The 19,467-nt window shown below is 40.6% G+C and overlaps 1 protein-coding gene across 1 annotated transcript in view; it reads right to left on the reverse strand.

The window, feature by feature from the left end:
- The window catches only part of eif2a (eukaryotic translation initiation factor 2A), a 71,005-nt gene that overhangs the window by 22,434 nt on the left and 29,104 nt on the right, over positions 1–19,467 (reverse strand). The window contains exon 9 of the mRNA XM_028794545.2: positions 873–989. Within this exon, the coding sequence (XP_028650378.1) occupies positions 873–989 (117 nt within the window). The remainder of the gene's footprint in view (positions 1–872; positions 990–19,467) is intronic.

Genomic DNA, 19,467 nt, shown 5'->3' on the forward strand with positions numbered 1-19,467 from the left:
AGTAAGCTGTAAGGAATGAGCCTGCCAAATTTCAGCCTTCCACCTACATGGGAAGTTGGAGAATTAGTGATGAGTGAGTCAGTCAGTCAGTGAGTGAGTGAGTGAGTGAGTCAGTCAGTGAGGGCTTTGCCTTTTATTATTATAGATATATATATATATATAGTGCCCTATTTGAGCTGCTAATTAACCTGTTGTGAATTCATTTTAATTAAATTGCTTTTTTAAGATTTGTTCACCTGAATTTCTTCATCATTCCTCTGAATTGCTTAATTTCTTTCCTTATATGGCACCCAAACAGAAATGAAATGTGGAGTGAGCCAACAGAAGACCAACTAAGTCAGGGCCTGAAACGCTAATCAATTTCACTCCAACCAGTTGCTTAATGAGGTGCCGATTCTTGTCATTAATTAAACCCGTTCTTTAATTCCATGGCTTGTTGCTGCTCTCATGGTGCATTAGCAGACATTTCCGAAATTATCGATTTTTCTCTTTTCTAAGAGCACTGTTCAAATGTTTTGGGGACCTGAGCAGATCGTCATTCTTGAGACTTTTGTCTTTCTTTATTTTCAGACATTGTATGATGGACACCAGTTGATTTGGCTCATTTTGTATCTCATTATTGTTTGGCTGCTAATTAAGAAAAAATAAACAATTAAGGGGTCTGAGTCTTCATGAGCAAGTCAATTAAAATTAGTTCAAAAGAAGTTAATTAGCAGCAAAAACAGGTCACTCATTAAGAAAAGGGTTAGAATGAAAACCTGTAGCCATGGTGGTCCATCAGGACCGGAGTTTGGTGACCCCTGAACAGAAAGATGTTTTATATCAATAACTAGTGCTTATTAAAATAGTCATCCATAATCTAATATACTTACGAAGCTGTACAACTGCACTTTCACCATTAGTAGCAACATAATGTAGAGTTTGCTCTCCATAATATGAAGCACCCGTTTTGTCAACTTCTGTACTTGCAGTGATCAATACAGCAGTACCTGTAAATATTTTTTCAAAAAAGCAAGTTAATCTCATATCCTGTAGAACTCTGTAGCAACAGAATGTAAGATACAGTACAGAGATTAATTTAATTGTTTGTAAAACCTAAACATTTATACGCAAAAGAACAACTTTTAACATTTCTTGTACTTCTTGATCTCAGCTCTGCATTTGACACTATAACCCATCAGATACTTTTGAAATATCTAGAAAGTTTTGGAGTCTGTGGCCTTGTACACCAATGGTTTTCTTCTTACTTTACGGACATGAGACATTTTGTTCAAGTGAAGGGCTTTAGGTCAGAGAATATAGTAGTTACACTGAGGGAATTCCGCAGGGCTTTGTGTTGTGGACGCTTCTTTTTCTCTTCTACGTCTTTCTAACAGGCAACAACTTTCAGAACCATGGCATTCAATTTCACTGTTATGCGGATGACACACAGCGTTATCTACCCACAAAATCTACATATTTTCCCCACAAATATTTTCACTGCATGTTGCCATGACATAAACTAATTGATGACTCATATTTTTCTCCAAATAAATAGCAATAGAACCAAGGTGCTCCTCGTTGGTTCTAAATCTATACTTGCGAAGGCTAACAATTCCTTCATTCAATAGTAATAACAATACTATTGCAAACATCTCTGCCCAGGTTTGAACCTGGGCATCATTCCAGACAGTACCCTCTCTTTTTCATCCCATATAAACAATGTTTCTCACTCCGTCCTGCTCTCACAAAACATAGCATTGAAGTATTGGTCAATGCCTTAGTCACTTCACATATAAATTATTGTAATTCCATTCTATCTGGCATCCCCAAAAATTGTATCCATCGTCTACAACTTATACTGTATAAAACTCTGCTACTAGGATAAATACCTGTTTTAAATCCACTGAACATATCACACCTGTTCTATCCCAACTCCACTGGTTCTATGTCTACTACCAAATACAATACAAAATACTCCACAGTCTTGCTCATCCTTAACTCACTTACAGTATCTCCTACAGACTTGCACTTCATCTTGCTCCCTCAGATCCTCATCAGCAGCTCTACTTTCTGTACCACACATTAAACTCTGTTCTATGGGAGCTAGAGCATTCTCTAATAGTGTCACTCAACTCTGGAATTTTCTCACAATTGGACTGAAAACTATTCTCAAAACATATCTCTTCAAACTGGCATACCAAATATGATCTTACTATTGTTAAAAGCCAGTTATTTTCTTTTATTTTTGGTACTACTTTTTGCCTTTATTGATATTTGATTTAATCTTTTATTTGCTTTTATTTTTATATTTTTAAAGTTGTATAATTTCTTTGTAAGGTGACCTTGAGTGCTGATAAAGGTGCCTATTAAATAAAATGTAGTTTTATTATTAAAAATAATTGTGCTATAAATGTGACCCAACTGTTCAAATTAAAGTCACAACTGATAACCTCCTGTGTATACTTTTTGCCTTGAAAAATTGTGCTGCTACCGCCATTGTTAATTGTTGATACCCAGATGATTATTGCTATCTCTATTATTTGTCTACAGAACAAAAACTAAAAAAAAAAAGTCACATGATCACTCAGTCTTTACGCTTCCATATATAAGCTGTACACCCGGAAAAAGGGAATAATAAAGTTTAATTGACAGAAAAAGAAAGACTGCATTTTTTTTCACAATCAACAAGTATTACTGACATATTTCTAGTATTTAATATATGCCTTGAACATTTTCTATTCTTGACAATTGGTTACATTCTATGTGCATGCTTGACCTCTCTCCCAGTAACTGTCACATGAAACTCCTCTGTGAATGATAATACCTGCAACATATTTATGAAATAACTCCAAAATTATTGTGTAATAATTTTTTTTAGTGGCAGGAATAAGCCTCCAGATGATTCAATACATGTGCCATCACTAGTGGTACATCTGGGGTAAACGTCAAAACTCCACACACAACAGCCACTCCAAGCAGTAAAGCCAACAGGAAATGTATCCTTACCTCAAGAAAATAGGACCAATAATCTTTGATAAAATGTATTTCTCACTGTTTACTTTTATGGTCTTCTTAAATTGAAATCTCTGCTGCTTCCAAGTGGACATATTTAAGGCTTTTGTTTCAATATATGTGCCCCAGTACTCTAAGCTTCCATTTGGAAGAACAAGAGCTAGGCTGGCATACTGAGCATTAAAATTGAAACTATGAACAAGTATTTATTAGTGTGTTAATAATACATGCTGCTTCCATTCCCAGCTGTTCAGCCCCTGTGCTAGCAAATATGAGTGTGTGAGGCTGCACAGCACAGCACAACCTAACGGAACAGCGTTCCGTTTGAAGGCTTTTTACATTAGCATGCATATACTGTATATTTTAGACAGTATTTAAGCTTATATGTCAATGCCTCTTTGAGAATCACTAGAATAATAAATCAAGTTACAGCAAAATGTATTAAACTAGCTAGCTTTAAGCTTTGCAAGAGTTAATCATTAAAGGCTTGTATTTTTTCTTTCTTCCAAGCAGTCGGGAAACACCATGCTTGTCTGCTCAAGGCTGTCCACAGCTCATCCCTTATCAGTGAAGCTGCGCACTGTAGCTTACCAGCACAACTGCCTTCAATTTTAGCCTTAAGGGATGTTGGAGCAAAAAGAAATTATTAAATGAGCAGTCCAGTTTTCACATGTCGGCGCTCCTGATTCTAACTTAATAATGAGAACTGATTAACTAAAAGGCCATCAATCTTTAACAGCCCAAGATTAGGGAGGGGTAAGTTGGGTGATGCTCACCTCGAGGTGGCAAATGAGAAGGTCTACTGGGAAGGAGATTGTTAGGGGAAGTCTGCGGGGCAAGGTTATTGTTATGATAAAGCCCACAAGATTGGGTGATTGTTATGAGAAAAGGTATGGAGGGAGGTCATGATCATGAGAAACCATGTGAAGCAGATGATGAGGAATGGTGTGAAGCAGGCATATTCTGAGATAAGGATTGTAATAAATATGAGGCTCACCCAGAGCACGGGGCTTACTTCATTGAACCGAGACAGGCTTTATTTATGTGCTCTGCAATGATTTTCTTTGTTGTGTAATAAAGTCTATTCGGACTGCTTATCCAGAGATTCTGCATGTTTTTTGAAGAAGTTCTCTCCATGACACTTGTAAATACATTTTTTTTCAAGAAGTAGAGGCATCCAAATTATGATATGTCCATCTTAACTACTAGACATATTGTTCATAATGTTGTGCTATAAATTGCACAGTACTGTTACCCTTTTAATTACAATAGCTAAGTTTCCATCCAGTTTTTTGCGACGTTTTGTTATCGACAAACAGAATATACGTAAAAAAAATGTGCGAAATTTGCTGTCTCCAGCCTGTTTCCATCAAACTGGCTTTTTATCGATAAAATGGTGTGTGTGATGACGTCATCCCCCCCAAAACGAACTGTCGCATAACTTTTGTTGTATCGCGAAAAAAATCTGCCCTTGAGCCGTTTCCATACATAATTTTGTGTATGTCGCAAATTATCTACCTTTTGTTTTCCACGTTACACCCCCTCCACTAAACAAAGAAACAAAGAAATGGAGAGATTATTCAGACAGTTTTTTTGAAATTTGCCAGCTTACTGTTATTTCAGTTTCACAAATAATTGGAATTGTACATAATATCCGAAGACGACAGCAGAATGAAGCAGTTGCTTGTCTGATAGCCCTAGAGCTCGAAGAAAGTACCCCAGTGCGACGAAACCCACGGGTATGGGAGAGACGACGGAATAAGACCTTCTGGGAGGAGGTGGTGGAGAGACACTTCACAGAAAATCTCTGGCTGCAACATTTTATAATGACACGGCCGACGTTTGAGATGTTGTGTGGATTCATCAGTCCTGATGTTGCGCCCATCACAGGTTGCCACCGACCACCGGTTCCAACCCACAAGCGGATTGCCATCGCCCTTTACAAGCTGGCAACCTGCGCCGAGTATAGAGTAGTTGGAGAAACTTTCGGGGTTAGTAAAACTACCGTCCATCGATGTGTATATGCTGTGTGCACCGCTATTAAAGAAAAATTAATGCGGCGTTATATCAGACTTCCGACTGTAGCGGAGGCCAATGAAATTGCATACCGCAATTCCTTGGTGCATCTTGTGCCACAGATTTACGGTGCGCTGGATGGCACGCATGTGCCTATTCTTCCCCCGACGGAAGGCTACCGCGATTACATTAATCGCAAAGGGTGGCCATCTATTGTTCTCCAGACCCTTGTTGATGACAGGTGCATGATACGAGACATTTGCGTTGGCACTCCTGGAAGTGCCCATGATGCAGCTGTGTTTGCAGCATCGGATCTGTACAGGTGAGCCTACCTTTCAACATCCCTTCTCAGTGCGATAACAACTGAATTAACCTGCTTCCCTTAAGGTTTTTAATTAAAACTGAAATTTGAATTAATACAAAATAACGACGTTTAATCAAAAAAAAACGCTCTTCATCAGACCATGAGAACCGCTCCGCCATTCTCGTTTTGATTGCACGTGATGAAAATGTGACATTTATTTGCGCTAAAGCCCTTTTTTCCGACAAAAAGTGTTTCCAATGTAGTTTTTGCGACATCTGAAGTATCGATATGGAATTTATGCTCTAAAGTTAAACGGAAAAATATTATGTCGACATGTACAACATTTTATCGATAATTAGCATTTCCATCAGCTATATCGGTAAACAAATTTGAAGCGCTAAATATTTTTTCGCAAAAACTCCTTGGATGGAAACCTGTCAATAGTTTTGTGCTTTCTCTCCAATTGTGTATAGCACTTGTTATATGTTTCATCTTGACACATTTTGTTAATTTAATTTTTTAAATCTGTATAATAACCAATTTCTTTTCCCACAAATAAAGCAACCTTTTCAGTGGTAAAATCACAATACATAACAGGATTACATATAATTACTGAAATTTTATGAATACTAGCTATGTTACCTAGCTTTGACCGAGAAATTTCATAAGACAATGCACTTTGGTTATAGTGCTGTTATTTGGAGGTATCAAAAGTACAATATAACTAACCAAATACTTTTCTGTATACGATATTTGTGGTTTTTATTTTATTTTATTTTTTTTAATTAAACCGGGAATTAATATTATTAGTTATAAAGTTTGACCATAACCTTCCTGGACCTGTACTTTAACAGAATGTATATTATATAGCACGGTGTGTAGACTTCTTAATGGCTCCTGAACACTGTCTGGGAAGCTGATACAGTCCACTACGACTCCTAAATCCTTCTCATAACATGTACTTTTGATTTTCAGACCTCCCATTATGTATTCAAACCCAACATTATTACTTTCTACATGTAATATTTTACATTTACTGATATTAAATTTCATCTGCCAGAAATCTGCCCAAGCCTGTATGCTGTCCAAGTTTCCCTTTAATGATTCAACAGATTCCAGATTATCTGCCAATGCACCTATCTTGGTACCATCTGCATAGTTAACCAGTTTGTTACTTATAATAATATATATATATATTTATATTAATACATACATACATACATACATACATACACTTATACACAGTGCACCCCCAAAAATCGTGGGGCTTATGTTCCTAGAGCACCAGCCAATTCTGAAAAAACGCGAATTTTGGACGTGGTTAAAAAATGCCTATTTTTATAGTTTAAACCCTAAATATGCCTCCAAAACTTTAATTTCAAACTCAGCTTAATACATTACCTAAAAAAAAGAATTAAAGGTAAACCCGCATACTGTACAGTACTGATATGTCACCCGCAGTGCTAGAATGTAAAATACCGATGTACCGCTATACGTACTGTAATTCATGCAAGCACGTTTTCATTGCCAGAAGCCTTAGAACAGGGGTGGGCAATCTACGGCCCGCGGGCCACATCTGACCTGTTGGTCTTTTTAATCCGGCCTGCCGAAGATTGGTACAAAATTGCCCAAATCAAATCATATCATAATTATGACTGCATTCATTTGACCTTGTCCTGTAATGCCTAGCGTTCCACCAGGTGGCGCAGTGATACATTGACTTGATTTTGTGGAGCCCGGGTTGCTCTCCGTTATTACTCTGCTACTGCTCTGAACCCATCTGCAACAATGAGTGGGCCAAAGAAAAGAAAACTTGACAGTGAGTGCCGAGTGTTTAATAAGGAATGGACAACTAAATACTTTTTCACTGAAGTCCGGTCAAAGGCTGTATGTCTTATTTGCCAAGAAACCGTTGCAATTTTAAAGGAATACAACATCAGCGGTCACTTTTCCACCAAGCATGCTAATTACGCTAACAACCAGTCAACGCAAGAACGGACGGCTACCGCTCAGAGGTTGGCAGCTAGTTTGCAGGCTCAGCAAAACACCTTTATCCGACAAACTGCCAACCAAGAAACAAGCACGAAGGCAAGTTATGTACTGGCATTCAAATTAGCAAAGACCAGCAAGCCTTTCTCCAAAGGGGAGTTTCTCAAAGAGTGCAAGGTAGAGACAGCAGGTATCTTGTGTCCTGAGAGCAAGAACAAATTTGAAAAAATTAGCTTATCACGCAGGACAGTGAATCGCCGTGTTGAGCTAATTGATGAAGACTTAGCTAGCAAGTTAAACAAAAAAGCGGAGTCATTTACATTATGTTCCTTGGCACTGGACAAAAGTAATGACAAAGGACACCGCTCAGCTTTTAATTTTTATCAGAGGGATTAATGACAATTTTGAGATAACGGAGGAGTTTTTGGCCATGGAATCCCTAAAGGGGAAAACGCGGGGAGAGGACTTGTATGACAGCATGTCGGGGGTCATAAATAGGCACAAGCTAAATTGGAGTATGCTCGCCAACGTTACCACAGATGGATCGCCAAATCTGACTGGAAAAAACATTGGGTTGCTCAAAAGAATCCAGGATAGGGTGAAAGAGGACAACCCTGAGCAGGAGGTAATTTTCTTACACTGCCTAATCCACCAGGAATCACTGTAAAGCCATATTGCAGCTTGACTATGTAGTGAAGCCAGTTGTAAAACTTGTTAACTCTCCAATGTGACACCATCTTAAAGGAGAAGTTCAACTCTCTTAAACTGGATGAGTTTTATGCTTCATTAAGCGCAGCCAAATTTCCAAACATCCAGAAGATGGCACAGAGGATGCTGGTGTTGTTTGACTTTACATATGTGTGTGAACAGACTTTTAGTGTTATGAACATCAACAAAGCACCCCACAGATCTCAGTTGAGCAATGAACACCTCAGATCTGTTCTGAGAATTGCCACAACAAAACTAACACCAGACTTTGATGCACTGTCAAAAAAGGGTGATCAACAACACTGTTCCCACTAAAAGTGAATGTAAATATTAACAATGTAATGCCTTTTTTATGTTTATGTTTAATATGTATGCATCTAGTGCTGGCCCGGCCCATCTGTCAAATTTTAAAAGTCAATGTGGCCCCTGAGCCAAAAGGTTTGCCCACCCCTGCCTTAGAAGGTGCAGGGCGTTTCGGCAGGATCTTGGGGCTTTAACCCTTAAACTGCCACATACTTGGGGGTTAATGCATCCCTGGACGCCAAATACTTTTTTGCTGCACTTTAAGTAAACTTCACAATTCACAAAGAAAAAGTGAAATTTTAACAGAACACATTTTTTTCATGCAAAGTGCGTCACAATTACTGCAACACTAATCATTTTACACACCGCTAGTGAACTGTAAAAACTATTTAAAAAGCTACTGGAACAATATGTACAAAGTGCAACTGACGCCATGGATGAAACTCAGTAAATCACTGGCTGCACTCAAGCACACAGAGGTAAGCGCAGACACTGGCAGGCTAGTCTAGTGCAGCGGCTGAATCCCAGAGACAGTGAGGCTGCAGTGCTGCAGGGTGTCACGCTTGGGTCACAGAATTGCACAGAAACACAGGAGATTGTAGAGACAGGAACTTTATTCAAACACTTCAAACAAATATGTCTCTTTCAAAAGTAAAAATGAGCTCAGCATGCAGTTAGTTCTTGATTAAAGAATAGATAAACATCATAGGGGAGCACAACGGCAGCGGGACCCCCAACAGGAGCAGAGGATGTCTGGGGGAGGAGAGAAAAACAAAGCAATCAGCCAAAAAGGACAGGTGCTGTTCAGGCTTTTACAGTAAGTATGCGTAGCATCGCGCAAGAAGGATATCACGCGACAGAGCAACCGCAAGTAAGCCCGGCAAGTAAGGGAGCAATGTGAAAGTAGTCTATCAGTGTTTAAGTGAGTTTTTTTGAGGAGCATCCATGTCTTCTAGGGGTGCGTTCAGCCCCCCTACTCACAAGGAGCTGGCAGTGGTCATGAGCTGGCTGCTCAATGAATGTACAGCACTGACTGATCAGCTCCTGCGTGCTTACAAATGGCACTGGGAAACGGGGTTAAGAGGAACAAAATGGAAAACACAAGAACACTCAGCTGGGGATGCATCACAGTCAATCACCAGCAATGAGAAACAAATAACGCTGTAGCGGTCCAGTGCTGCTAAGATTCACACCGTCGAGAAGACGGCAATTTATTTATTTTTATGGTGGAGACAAAAACAAAGCAAACCGGTAATCAAACAGCAAATAAAGAATGTAATGAAAACAACGATACCACCCCTATTCCCCTTATGGCAATTACATATCAAATACAAAAAAGCACAAACAAAACACACAGTAAATCGTGAAAAACGTTCATGAAAAACAGCAACGGATGAAATGTTAAGATGAAAATAGATAGTCCAGAGATCCGCACGTTGAATGGGAATGTAAAGATAGTCCTACCGCTGGTCCCTGAAATGGTGAAGACAGGTGGATGTGTTCAGGAGCGCTCCTTTCTTTGCAGGATGGCCATGAATCCAGTTACAGTCCTCATGTACACAGGCAGACGGCAGACAATCCAGACTCACAAAATGATCCACGACAAAATGAATAAGTACAGGTAACCCAACAGAAAGCAGACAGACAGGAATTTGTAACACAAATTACAAAAACTTTTTTTTTTTTGCTTTTGGTCACTGGCCCCGTTTTTAAAAGCCACGCTGACATCCTTTGACCTCAACAGCCCCAGCACCCTCAGCAGAAGACCAATCATAGCCACTGCAGGGACTGCTGGGAGTTGCAGTTTCAAATTCTATTGGCTACTTTCACCATTCCAAGCCGTGTTTTCCTCTACAGTTGCTTCCTGTTCTCTCTACAGTGCAGTATTGCCACGATAAAAGCCATAAAAATTGCAGAGGATATTTGCGGTTTCCACTAACAATTATTAGATAGGTTCTAAGGAAAAATCCGCGAATGACTGAGGCCGCGAACTCTGAACCGTGACTCGCGGGGGTCTACTGTATTAGAAATAGTAGCGGCCCTAGCACAGACCCCTGTGGAACACCATTCTTAACATCAGCCAATTCTGATAAGGTTCCTCGCACCATCTTCTTCTTTTTCTGAACCAATTTTGCACCCATCTACAACCATCAACCTGAACTCAACCTGAATCAACCTGTTTTTAGTTTGAAGCCTAACCTCTCATGTGGCACCTTATCAAATGCTTTCTGAAAGCACTGATTATACACTTTGATCATACCCTTTTGTTGCTTCCTCATAGAATTTCAGCATGTTAGTAAAACATGACCTTCCTCTTCTGAACCTATGCTGAATGTTTAGTAAAACTCCTGTTCTTGCCATGTGTTGCTCAATCTTTCCCTTAATAATTCCTTCCATTAATTTTCCTGTGTTGCATTTTAAGCATAGTGGCATAAAATAATAACATAAAATAATTAAAATAATGGGCATAAAATAATCTGCCCAATTACCCTTTTTATATAACAGGATAATTTTTTGTCATTTTTTAGTCCTTTGGAATTCCCACAGTGTGAGTGACTTCAAACAGTGTGCATCAAGGGTTTATATATGTACTTGCTAACCTTCTTTAGAACTTAAGGGTAAATATTATCTGGTCCTGGAGATGTGTTTCACTTCAGCCTATTTATTCTAAGCAGTACTTCTCCCTTTACAATTTCCAAATCACTCAGCACCTCCTTAATAGTCCTTTTTACTGCTGGGAGGTTATCCAAGTCCTCACATGTAAAGACCTCAGTAAAAAGCAAGTTTAGAGCATCCACCATTTCACTATCTGTATTTTTAAATTTCCCTTTACTATTCCTGATACACTTCACCTCCACCTTGACTGTTCTTTTACTACTGAAATACTAAAAGAATCTCTTTGGGTCATCTTTCGCCTCATCTGCTACATTCCTCTCTAACTGTCGTGTAGCCTCCTTAATATCCTTCTTAATGGTTGCACTCATGTTCTCATACACCCTACGATTCACACTAGAGTTATTAGTCTTATATGCATTATATGGCTTTTTTTTCCTTTGCTGCTTCTTATTTTAACTCTATTCACCAACTGCTGAGATTTTTTTAAATGTCCTATTAACTCCAAATTTAGCTATGTACCTGTCCTGCATTATATGTAAAATGTTTTTAAACCTACTCCACTGCTCCTCAGCTGTCTCCCCACTTAAGTTTTCCCCAGTCTTTCCTCCTTAGGTCAGGGACATAACGCTGTGTGATGCAAGCAGCACACTGTATATACTTGCCTGTGTACTTTAAGTAAATCTGGAGGGGATTCCACTGGGGACAAAACAACATCCGGTTTCACTGTGTTGTGAATTTAGGGAAGAAAAATATTAAAGACCGCAACAGCGACACAGAATGTCGAGACAGTATGCAATACCTTTAAATGTACCAAGTCATTATGATGGGAAATGTGTGGTGCTTCTACTGCATATATGAGAAATGGGTGAAGAAAATCACCATGAAGATAGTTGCATATCATCGGTTAAGTCTGATGATTTGCTTCACCACACTGAACCATTCATCAAACATTGAAGCATGAAGATTGATCCTATTGGAGCTGCAAGCCTAATGTCATATGTTGATAGTAAACAATGAGGCTGACGGCCAAAACTTGCACACACACGCCACCCATATTTTTGCTGGTGCTGAAACTAGTGCACGTATCACGTTAAATTTCAGAGGATGTGTCATAAGAATATTGGGAATGCATGGCAGTCATGATGTGTGCACGTACATGTTCTGAGTGTCAAGCATAAACCAGCCCTTAGACTCTACCAAAGTTAATCTTAAAAGTTTTAGTCTTTGCATCTGCACTCTTCCAAACACTAAGAACTATATCATATCATGTTCACTTGACCCTAGTGGTTCAATCACCTCTACACCCTCAATTCTATCCTAATTATTACAAAATATTAAATCTAAACAGGCTTCACCCTGCATTGGTGCTTTAACATACATAAATGCTGTAGGAATGCCTCCTTTTCACACACATGCAGGAAAGAACTGGCAGTCAACATTAAGAAATGCGGAATTATCTTAATAAAAATCATAATGCCATTATATTTACTTTTTTTGTCCATCAGATATTCAAAACATATTTAGAAAATGGAATGCGTAGATGTGTAAAGCGGAATCTAAACCAATCAGTATAATACAAAAAAAAGTTATCCATTTGAAGCAGTCTTTTACTGGTTTCAGATCCAGATGGAAAGGAGTTCAACAGTCTAAGCACTGTTTAATCTTCCACAGCCATGTGGAAAAGCGAGGTCTGCTCCTGTTTGTCATTTTAACTCTTTTAGGGCGGATGTCGACTTTTGTCGACAGGAGGGGTTGAGGGCGCATGTCGACAAAAGTCGACATCCAGGGATAGAGGGCGACAATCAGCTGTTAATGGCGACAAAACTCACTGTCACGTCACAGGCATTCCCTCTGTGCTTGGAGGAATGCTAGACTTGTTGACTCAGCAAATGATCCTTGCGTGTGCGTGAGTTGCGAAATGTAAACAAATACAAACAAAGACAAGATGGCATCAACATCTCACAAGGGAGCGAAGCGAGTCGAGAAAAGAAAATACTCGGCAGATGACATTTTGCACATTATCGCGGAGTCGGACTCTGATTTTTCAGAGTCGGATTTCATAGACAGTGATCAAGAGATTGAGCAAGAGATTGAGAAGCCGGCATCAGCCGATCGGAGACCAGCCGATGCCGCCCCAGCTGCTCAGCGGGCAGCTGAGCGCATTCGCGCTGCCAGTACACCTACGGCAAGGTTCGCATGGGAGGAATACCCAGAAATTGATCCATGGGAGCCGATCTGGCTACCTGACTTCACAAGAAGGCACGGCTTGCTGCTGGACACAATGGATTACAAGCCGCTGGACTATTTCAATCTGTTTTTTCCTGAGGCAGTTTTTCAGCTGATATCTGACGAGACAAACAGGTATGCAGAACAATTTTTTGAATCGCGGGATGCGCTCGCTCCGCGTTCTCGTTTTTCGAAGTGGAAACCCACGACAAAAGACGAGATGAAGGGCTTTGTGGCATTGCAGATAGAGATGGGACTGGACTGGCGATATAATTTCAGGGAGCATTGGTCCACACGTACTTTGTCACCTGTTGGCTTTGGACAGGTTATGCCACGTGATAGGTACGTGCTGCTGCAAAGCTTCATTCACTTCTGTGATAACAAGAAGCAAATCCCAAGGGGTGAGCCAGGCTATAATCCCATGTACAAAGTTCAGCCCCTGCTTGACATTGTGGAGCCGACATACAAACAATTTTATCAGCCTGGCCGTGATTTGTCTGTGGATGAATCTATGATAAAATATAAGGGACGGCTTTTTTTCCGACAATATATGCCAGACAAGCCCACCAAGTATGGCATAAAGGATTTTGTACTGGCAGAAGCAAACACTGGTTTCTGCCTGAAAGTAATTACTTACACCGGAAAGCATTCTTTTCAAAGAGAGAACTGTCCTTTGACAAGTCAGGTTGTGCTGGAGCTGCTTCAGGGATATGAACATTTGGGACATGTTGTGTACATGGACAATTTTTATACATCACCAGAATTGTTCATGGAGCTACAGAGCAGGGGAATTGGAGCTTGTGGCACAGTCAGGGTGAATAGGAGACACATGCCTTTACAGTTGAAGCCAGACAGGCTGAAGATGAAAAGAGGGGACAATCCTGTTTTCATGCGGGCGGATAACTTGGTGGCATTGGCATGGCATGATGTCAAACTGGTCACTTGTCTTAGTGCAGTTCACACCAACAATTTATGTGAGAAAACAATTCGTTCTAAGGGAAACCCAGAAGGTAGGAAGCTGGACAAGCCTGTTGCGCTTGAAGAATATAATTGTAAGATGGCTGGAGTTGATCGACTGGATCAGATGCTGGGGTCATATGCTTACGGCCATAAGTCCACCAAGTGGTACCACACTGTGTACCATCGCCTGCGTGAGATTGCACTCACAAATGGATATATATTATTCAAGCAGGCAAACAGTGACAGCACTATGACTGCAGCAGATTTCCGCAAGAAGGTGGTTGACAGCTTGCTGGCAGAATATGTTGGAGTGCCTTTGGCAAAGCGAGGAAGGCCAGCACAAAGAGCAGTGCCAGACAGGCTGACTGAGCGCCACTTTCCTGCCACATATGAGGACAAAAAGTACAAGCCTGACTGTGTTATGTGCAGCAATAGACAACTCAAAAAGAGGCACCAGTGCAACACGTATTGTAAGCAGTGTAACGTGGCAATGCATGCAATTGGCTGCTTTGAGCGTTATCATACTTTGCAGGACTTTGCTTTGTAACATGTACAGTATGTGCAATAATAATATGTTAAATTATATAGTATGCAGGCTCATACAAAATGCAAAACAGTTATATTAGTCAAAAATAAATATTTTTTGTTGATTTGATATGTTAAACAATTGTTTTGTGTTCTTTTTTTAAAAAAGCTAGTTTCTGGAAAAATATTCAGCCCTGGGAGAAAAGAAAAAAAAAAAAATTAGCCATAAAAGAGTTAAATAAGTAATCGCCGCATTTGTGTCTTCGCGCGGGATGGCATGGTAGTGTGGCAGTTTACTCGAGCCAGTTAAAGTGTAAAGATGTCGGCTTTGGCAAATTCAAGTCCTTTGGAGTATCTTGCCGTTGTTATTCATGGAGTTTCTCAGTTTCTAGTATTATCCATGTATAGACCTCCTAAATACAATGCGTCTTTCTTTGAGGAATTCTCAGACTTGGTGTCAATTGTAATTACGAACTATGACACACTCCTAATAGTCGGTGACTAACTTTCATATCGATGATCAGTGTGACCCGAAAGTAAAAGAATTCATGAACCTCCTGGACTCTTTTGATTTAAGCCAGCACATTAGTCAGCCTACACATAAAGCAGGTCATACGTTAGACTTAGTAATTACTAAAGGACTAAAAGTTGATGTGAAGCAGATCATTGATTTTGGTCTATCAGACCATTTTCTGTTACTATTTAATGTAGAAATAATGATAGAAAATATTCACGAGAAGCATATTGTTAAAAAACGCTTCTTTGATTCATCAGCAGCTTCAAAATTTACAAACATTCTAAGCAACCAGTCCCTTTGTAGTGCTTACTACAATAGTGAAAATAATGTAAATAGTAAGGTGGAAAATTTTAATATTAAAGTGAGAGCTGCTGCTGACATAGCCACACCTGAAAAGATAGTTAAAAAATCTTCTAGTACTGTTATACCGTTGAAGACCCAAAGAGTGTCTCATCTTAAGAGAATATGCCGGAGAGTGGAGCGTAAATGGAGAAAAACTAAACTGACTGTCCATTATGAAATATTGAAGGTTAAAATAACAGAATACAACAACATAGTCCATCTTGAGAGGCACTGTTATTTCTCTAGAATTATAAATAATAATGCTAGTAATCCCAGAGTCTTATTCTCTACGATTGATTGTCTGTTAAATCCAGGTCACTCAATGGAATGCCTCCAAAAAACTTCCAGTGAAACTTGTGAGGCTTTTGCTGTATTTTTTAATCAAAAAATTAATAATATTAGAAATAATATAGTACATCTCCCCAATACTAAACCACTTAAACCCCGGTACTCCATTTTAAACAAATTAAATTCTTTCATCAGGATAGATTTACTTGATTTATATAAAATAATTTCTCAACTGAGACCCTCCACCTGCATCCTCGACCCAATACCAACAAGTTTTTTCAAAGAAGTATCAGGCGTACTAATTGACAGTATTCTTGACATAGTAAACTTGTCATTAGATACGGGGGTCTTCCCGGACTGTCTTAAGAATGCTGTAGTTAAACCCCTGCTCAAGAAAAATAATCTTGACTCCTCTGCTTTTGAAAATTTTAGACCTATTTCTAATCTGCCTTTCTAGAATTAAGTAAAATTCTAGAGAAGGCAGTCATTATGCAGCTTAACGATCACCTCAATAAACATGCTATTCTTGTTAAGTTTCAGTTGGGTTTCAGAATAAATCACAGTATAGAAACTGCACTCGTTAAAGTAGTAAATGACTTGCAGGTAAATGCAGACAGAGGCCGTTTATCTGTTCTCATCCTCTTAGATCTGAGTGCCGCATTCAATACCATTGATCACAATATTCATAGAAATTGCCTTAGTCAATGGGTGGGTCTCTCTGGCAGTGTCTTAAATTGATTTGAGTCCTACCTGGCAGGTAGAAAATTCTTTGTAAGTTGTGATAATTATACTTCAAAGACCCATGATATTCTATATGGTGTCCCACAAGGCTCTATCCTGGGTCCGCTGCTCTTTTCAATTTACATGCTTCAGTTAGATCAGATTATCTCGGGGCATAATATGAGCTACCACAGCTATGCTGATGACACACAGCGGTATTTATCAATAGCGTCTGACGACCCCGACTCTCTTGATTCACTGATACAATGTCTTACTTGTGTTTCTGAGTGGATTAGTAGTAATTTTCTCAAACTAAATAAAGAGAAAACAGAAATTTTAGTGATTGGCAATAATGGATATAATGAGGTTATTCGAAATAAACTAGATGCGTTAGGATTAAAAGTCAGGACAGACGTAAAGAATTTAGGGGTAACTATTCACTCTGACCTGAATTTTAAATTTTAAATCACTTATTAATCAGATAATCGGACAGAGATGCAAGTACTTGTGGTAAGCACAAAGGAGGAGGACTCGCTCTCTATGTTAATACACGGTGGTGTCACTCTGGACATGTTAACGTCAAAATCTCCACTTGCTGCAGGGATATCGAACTGTTGGCCGTAAGTTTACGTCCCTACTATTTGCCCAGAGAGTTTGGACACGTCATTGCTGTTATCGGGCAGACGTGGAGTCAGCGAGTGACATCATCCATTCCGCTGTTGCTAAGTTACAAACGCAGCACCCTGAGGCACTTGTGCTAATCGCTGGAGACTTTAACCATGTGACGCTGGACAAAACATTGCCTGCATACTCCCAGTATGTGGACTGTAACACCCGGGGAAATAAGACTATTGATTTACTGTATGCAAACGTTAAAGACGCATACAGCGCCACCCCGCTGCCTGCGCTTGGGAAAGGAGATCATAACCTGGTTCAGCTTCAGCCTCACTATAAACCAAAAGTTAGAGTCCTACCTGTAACCACACGATCATTCAGGAAGTGGACCCCGGAGGCTGAGAATACTCTGAGAGAACTTTTTGGAACTACAGACTGGGATATCCTGCAGGGATCTCATAATGAGAACATTGAGGAAGTTGTTGACTGCACTACTGACTACATCAACTTCTGTATGGACATTGTAGTTCCAGTAAGAACAGTACGCTGCTATGCTAACAACAAGCCATGGATTACAAGTGACATCAAGGGCCTTTTGAATCAGAAGAAAAGGGCTTTTAAAGACGGTGATCAGCATGAGCTCAAGCGCGTGCAGAAGGAACTCCGAGTCCAACTCAGGGCGGCGAAGGAGCAGTACAGGAGAAAGCTGGAGCAGAAGTTGCAGAATAACAGCATGAAGGAAGTGTGGGATGGGATGAAGATCATCACTGGCTGCAGCTCGAAGCGGGGTACCACCATTGAGAGAGACGTGAAGAGAGCAAACCAAATGAACAACTTTTTTAACAGGTTTGACCACCCTAACCCACTCTCACTCTCACCTCGGATTACTGCACCCTCCACACATCCTTCTGCTGATACCAGCATAGGAAAAACATCCCCACCCATAATAACAACAGCGCAAGTGAGCAGAGAGCTGAGGAGACTTCGTGCCAGCAAAGCAGCGGGTCCAGATGGAGTATCGCCACGACTGCTGAAGGTCTGTGCATCGGAGCTGGGGGGTCCTCTACAGCGCATCTTCAACCTGAGCCTGGAACAGGGGAGAGTCCCGAGGCTTTGGAAAACATCTTGTATCACCCCAGTCCCAAAGGTATCACGTCCTAGTGAGCTGAATGACTTTCGGCCTGTTGCTCTGACATCACATGTGATGAAGACCATGGAGAGGCTGCTGCTTCACCACCTTAGGCCACAGGTTCAACACGCCCTTGACCCTCTGCAGTTTGCATATCAGGAGAAGGTGGGAGCGGAAGATGCCATCATCTATATGCTACACCGATCCCTCTCTCACTTGGACAGAGGCAGTGGTGCTGTAAGAATTATGTTTCTAGACTTCTCTAGCGCCTTCAACACAATCCAACCTCTGCTCCTTAGGGACAAGCTGACAGAGATGGGATTAGATTCATACCTAGTGGCATGGATCGTGGACTATCTTAAAGACAGACCTCAGTATGTGCGTCTTGGGAACTGCACGTCTGACATTGTGGTCAGCAACACAGGAGCGCCACAAGGGACTGTACTTTCTCCGGTCCTGTTCAGCCTATATACATCGGACTTCCAATACAACTCGGAGTCCTGCCATGTGCAAAAGTTCGCTGATGACACTGCTATCGTGGGCTGTATCAGGAATGGGCTGGAGGAGGAGTATAGGGACCTAATCAATGACTTTGTTAAATGGTCCGACTCAAACCACCTACACCTGAACACCAGCAAAACTAAGGAGCTGGTGGTGGATTTTAGGAGGCCCAGACCCCTCATAGACCCAGTGATCATCAAAGGTGACTGTGTGCAGATGGTGCAGACCTATAAATATCTGGGAGTGCAGCTGGATGATAAATTAGACTGGACTGCCAATACTGATGCGCTGTGCAAGAAAGGACAAAGCCGGTTATACTTCCTTAGAAGGCTGGCTTCCTTCAACATCTGCAATAAGATGCTGCAGATGTTCTATCAAACAGTTGTGGCGAGCGCCCTCTTCTACGCAGTGGTGTGCTGGGGAGGCAGCATTAAGAGGAAAGACGCCTCACGCCTGGACAAACTGGTGAGGAAGGCAGGCTCTATTGTTGGCATGGAGCTGGACAGTTTAACATCTGTGGCAGAGCGAAGGGCGCTCAGCAGGCTCCTATCAATAATGGAGAATCCACTGCATCCACTAAATAATGTCATCTCCAGACAGAAAAGCAGCTTCAGCGAGAGACTGCTGTCACTGTCCTGCTCCACAGACAGATTGAGGAGATCGTTCCTCCCCCAAACTATGCGACTCTTTAATTCCACCAGGGGGGGGGGTAAA

Source organism: Erpetoichthys calabaricus, chromosome 2 (genome assembly GCF_900747795.2).
Source record: "Erpetoichthys calabaricus chromosome 2, fErpCal1.3, whole genome shotgun sequence".
Taxonomy (NCBI): domain Eukaryota; kingdom Metazoa; phylum Chordata; class Cladistia; order Polypteriformes; family Polypteridae; genus Erpetoichthys; species Erpetoichthys calabaricus.